This window comes from Triticum urartu, chromosome 7A, assembly GCF_056163025.1.
Source record: "Triticum urartu cultivar PI428250 chromosome 7A, HENAU_Tu73, whole genome shotgun sequence".
Taxonomy (NCBI): domain Eukaryota; kingdom Viridiplantae; phylum Streptophyta; class Magnoliopsida; order Poales; family Poaceae; genus Triticum; species Triticum urartu.
In genome coordinates this window covers 638,397,710-638,403,153 of record NC_141879.1, presented here as the reverse complement: position 1 = coordinate 638,403,153, position 5,444 = coordinate 638,397,710, and the positions used below count along the sequence as shown (strand labels likewise).

Genomic DNA, 5,444 nt, shown 5'->3' with positions numbered 1-5,444 from the left:
GGGTGTGTAATGTTTTCTAAAACCAAAGGAAGCAACGGGAGCGCCTCACGATAACAAAAATACAATGGAGCGAGATGCTGCAACCGGCCATGCCTCCAGCTGGAAATGGTGACGGTGGCCCTGCTGGACGATCAAGTCAGCCACACGATTTGCTGGAATCGGTGTGGCAGGTTTATTTTGAACCAATTGCATTTTTCCTCCAACCGGAGTTGGGTGTGGACTATGACCGGCGGCGTGAGATGCTTGAAATGTGAGGCGATGCGGTGCTTCAAGCGAGGTACTACATTAACCACTGTTAGAAGCTTAAATGAACACGGGACTGAGAAGCCTCCCCTCTAATGAAACTGCGAAGACCAAACCGGATGTTGCCTCAAGGAGGAGCCACCTCCCTCGCGCATCACGTTTGACTGTTTCGACCGTTTGTCATCGCCGCCGCGCCGCGACTGGCGTGACAAGGTCATGAAGGAGGAGGAGCTCTCCTGGGCGCCTCCTCCATTACCTCGACATGACAATGACACATCTTCACGTAGCACCCTGACGTCGGCCAAGAGGGTGGCACAGGAGGAGGAGCGGCAGGAGTGGCGCAATGCCGGGCCACGTTTGCCACATCGGACACCGACACCACATCAGTGACCGGCTGGTCTAGATCGGCTTGGAGGAGTCGCTACGAGTCGCCGCCCCCGTCGCCGGCAAGGGCTAGGTGAAGGGATGGCACGCCGGGGCGGCGTCCGTGGTCGACACGGCAGCGTGCGGAGGAGGAGCAAGCCCAATTTTGATCTACCACTGCCTTTATTATTTTTATTAAGCTATATCGATATTACTTGGATATGTATATTACTCAATGAAGTTTGATAATTTTTTGGAAAAAAAACAAAGCATACGGATTTATCCAATAAAGAATACACCTAAAAAATTATTTATCGATATATGTGAGCTGCCAAACTATTCACACTTAATTAAATTTGGCCTTCCGGAATATTTTCGCTTAACAAAATTTGGCGCTACAGATGTTTTCTTTACCACGCGCAAGACTTCCCACGACTCTAAATTTTCGTTTTCATATATTGTCGCCTGCTATTTTTCCTCCACGCCATCTTCCCCACCTCCAATTATCCAACCTCCCAATTCCTTGCGGGCCGCCATTCTCGCACACGCATGGTGGCAGCCTCATCCTCAAGCGCTGCCCTCCGCAGCTAGCTCCGCCCGCCGCCGACTCCCTTTTTCCTCCATCAACAAGGTCACCAGTTGGAGACTCGTCGGCGTCCATCGTCCTCACCGTCACAAAGCGGTGCTCCTCCCGACTTCGTCCTCACCGTCCCGAAGCCGCATCCGGGCCAATTTCATCCTTCACACGAAGCTGCGCCATTTGTCCATCGATACACCACCCAGCAAGCAGCTCTCGCCTCCATCTAGCATCTTCAGCCTCCACCACGTCAAGTAGGTGATCCCTTGAATCCCATAGCCCCTACAGTTTTACCATTGAATCAACCCAAGTGGCTCCTTCATTTATGCATCTCAAATCTTGATCCTCTTCTCCTTCGTCTCCTTACTTCCTTCATGTAGGCAATGCACTCTAAGTGTTTGTTGAATTGCTTGCCTGCCTAGAAATCAATTCTAACAGATTTTCTTGGAAATATGTGAGCAACTGTTTGGTCCAATCAAACTTTATATGGTAAAACTCAAAAGTAGTACAAGTGGTGTTAGATAGATTGGCCAACGGAGTGACGAGCGACCAAGGGGGGGGGGGGCAATTTCAAACAAAAAGCAAAATGTGCGTAAAAATAGATGCAGCTCACAGCCTCACATCCTCACAACATAAACTGGAACAAGATGTACAACTTATATACATATATCTATATTGCTTGCTGTTTCACCATTGTTACCTATTCTCTAAATCAGAACAGGTCCAGTACTAGTACATTATTAAAAAAAGCATAGCACAAAAATCCTGGATGATCTGAATCTTATGCAGGTCTCTGAACATGAGAACACAATTACGCGGACGACATTGAACTTTATGCAGGTCTCTGAATATTGAACATCACTGAATTTATTCAAGTCTCTGAACATTGGACATCACTGAATTTATGCAAGTCTCTGAACATTGAACTTTATGCAGGTCTCTAAACATTGAACATCACTGAATTTATGCAAGTCTCTGAACATTGAACATCACTGATTCTTTTCTTGAAACATACCTAGCTTGCTATTGCAGTCTCCACTGGTAGTTGAGTCCAAGACCTAGGATTCATCCATGGCGATTTGGGGGAAAGTGAGATGTTTTTGTCCATTTGGGGGAAAGGATAAGGAGGTGAGACGAGCGATGCGTCTGTACATGGGAGAGTTGTCGCTTCATTGGGCTGTGTAATATTGGGTTGGGCTGAATGCTTACTAGTAATAATTTTTGTCACTTTTGGAGGGGGGGGGGGTCGTTGCCCCCTTTGGCCTCCAGGAGGCTCCACCAGTGCAAATAACCTCACATTACGGTTGAGCATAAAACATGATAGTGTTTGGTTGCACAGGCTATTTTGTACTAATTTTAGTCTGTCCTATTTCCTACCTCATCTTAGTGCAGTCCCAATATTTTGTTAGTTTTGATTCTTGCATCTTAGTTGAAGGGAGGTTTCAATCAGCAGCTCTCAGATTTTGTACTAAAAGATTGTTGTTATAGGTTTGTATGTTGCTATGTGCGTTACAGTAACTTCTGAAGTGCTTTCTGGGTGCCTTTTCACTTACATGCGTGTATGGGTCATATTTATGGCAAGATCACCTTATTCCAATGGAGTCCAACATATACCGTTTGCTACAACTAGATTCTCTTTAAAAACTTGTAAAGCATAAAGATTCTAGTTATCTAGCACATGTAAGATAAACTGGAGTGTGTTGTGACCTCCCAAAGATAAAGATATGAGTATTAATATACTATTATCATGTTCTTGTCTCAGGTTGATCTCAATGAAAGAGTTGTTGGCAGTGACCTCCCAAATGAATCACATAACGAAGCTGGAGAATATGCTCCATTGAATACTATGCAGGTGATGTAATAGCTTCTTCACTAGTAAATATTCTTCTTCATTCTCATACTTAAACAATTGTTCATCATAAGTTGCAGGAACTACATCCTAGAGATTGTGCGGGAACCAAAGAGTGTTACACCGGTTTATCATTACCACAAGAAAAAATGGTCGCTAAGGTGTGTGCATAAATTTTTGCTGTGTTATTAAAAAATGTCTATGTTTTGTATAAGTTTACTTACAACTAAACTGAAACCTCAATGGTAGAAAGCACACATCAAAAAGTTTGATAGGGCCAATGAAGGAAGTGTAGACTCAACTTTGCCGGACAAGCAGATCTCTACCCAGGAATTGCATCCTAGGTTTTCTATGAGAACCAAAGAGGATTACACTGGTTTATCTTTACCACACATGGTTGCTAAGGTGTGTGCGCATAATTTTTTACCTCATTATCAACCAATGCCTATAATTGTGTATGTTGATGTCGTACTAAACTGAACATCAAGTGTAGAAGGCATGCATTGAAAATTTTGATAAGGACAATCAAGGCCATGCAGAATCAACCAAAGAGGGTTACACCAATCAAGGAAGTGCGGAATTTACTTTGCCAGATAAGCAGATTACTGCCCAGGAATTGCATCCTAGCTTTTCTTCGAGAACCAAAGAGGATTACACTGGTTCATCTTTACCACACATGGTTGCTAAGGTGTGTGTGTATGCATAAACTTCCGATTCATTGTAAAACGATGTCTATGTTTTGTGTATGTTTACTTACAACTGAACTAAACCTCAAGTGTAGAAAGCACACATTGAAACAATTGACCATAGGGTCAATATCAACTTTGCCGGACAAGACTAACCAGTAATTGCATCCTAGCGATTGCGCAAGAACCAATCACCACATGAACACACAGTTGCTAAGGTGTGTGTGCATGAGCGCATAAATTTCTTCTATGTTATCAGACAATGTCTATGTTTTCTATAAGTTTACTTACAACTAAACTGAACCTAAACTGTAGAAATCACATGTAAGTCTTCTTGGTTTCGTTGAACCCGAGAAGTGAAGATAATTTTGTGGATGAAGAAACTTTAGTGAGTAGAGATAAAACATACGTGGTTGGAGGAAACATGCTTGAAGAGCAATATGTAGCGGTTTTTGTTTGTGTTGTTTCAAGACTTGGAGATCGAACACTGGTTAGACCATATATGAACAATTGCAAACAGTAAGGGATGCTATTGGTTATGTTATTGCATGGCCTCTATCACATGTAAGTAAACTTCCATGCAATCATCATATGCTCCAATGTGCGTGCTTAAGGTTTTTTATTTATGAAGTATCTTTGTGATTTTTAGGTAAAAAACCAAAATTAACGACTCGTACACAACCTCAAAACAAGCCACCAAACACTGGTATTGTACATCATCAAAGTACATTTCTTCTCACACTAGTCTTAAAGCTATGTTCTAAATTTTTCTCTGTTATCATTCTTTTTCAAGGTAGCTCAAGAGTTACAAAAGGACTGCATTACAGGAGCTAGGAGCAACTATAGAAGAATTAATCTTTAGATAGACAAATATTAAGTATTATATAAAGATTTTAGCTTTATAGGAAAACTTAGTTCTAGTTTGTATGATCTCTTCTTAATTATTTTCATATTTTATAGGAAGATCTGATTTAATTCAGTTGTGAACCTAAGGTGTTTGTTCCTACTAAATGAAATTGTGCGAATGGGAAGGTTGTGGTTACAAATGGTGATATGGGTGGATCCCTTCCTATAATGATATTTGTTGCTTATGAATGTTATTGGTGATATGGGTGGATGCTTTTATGTAACAATATTTGTTGATCATTCGGCACAAGCATACGACATGATAAAGTTACATGATTTGAAATGGCGAAGTACAAATAAGGAATAAATCAAATATTACTTAAAGTAAAACATTACGTGGTGAAACAAAATCTTCTGTATATTTAGAGAAGAATATAACGTCTGTACCTAGCGTCTATAGGAATGGGCCTATGACGAATGAAATGGCTCTACATATCTAGAGACACTTTTGAACATCCAAATATAGCATGTCATATCTAGAGACGCCTTTGGACGTCCCAATATAGCGTCTCGTGCCATGTATAGACGCTAAGCCAGCGTGTCTAAAAGTTTTGAGACGGTCCGCGAGGAGAGGCTCCAAAGACGCTTTACTAAGTCGAGTCTATGGTTGCCTAGAGATGAAATAACGCATCTCTAGCTTTGGAATATGACGTCTCTACATGCAGTTTTTGTTGTATTGTTATAAGCCGTGTGCAGTACAACATCCCAGATGTTCATCCCGCTGCCGTCATTAGTGCATTCCATCAGAATGTGCGCAACCGCAAGATGCGTGGGGAGCTGGCGATGAACAAGGTTCAGGATGTAGCCGAGCTTTATGTTC

The 5,444-nt window shown here is 42.0% G+C and overlaps 1 protein-coding gene across 1 annotated transcript; it reads left to right on the top strand.

Annotated features, from left to right (window-relative positions):
• The first annotated feature begins 2,930 nt into the window (after window positions 1-2,930).
• On the top strand, window positions 2,931-3,738 carry LOC147960935 (uncharacterized). The gene is made up of 4 exons (XM_087535775.1): window positions 2,931-3,035; window positions 3,113-3,193; window positions 3,282-3,437; window positions 3,526-3,738. The coding sequence occupies exons 1-4, from the start codon at window positions 2,931-2,933 to the stop codon at window positions 3,736-3,738; spliced, it is 555 nt and encodes a 184-aa protein (XP_087391901.1).
• Window positions 3,739-5,444: the final 1,706 nt, after the last annotated feature.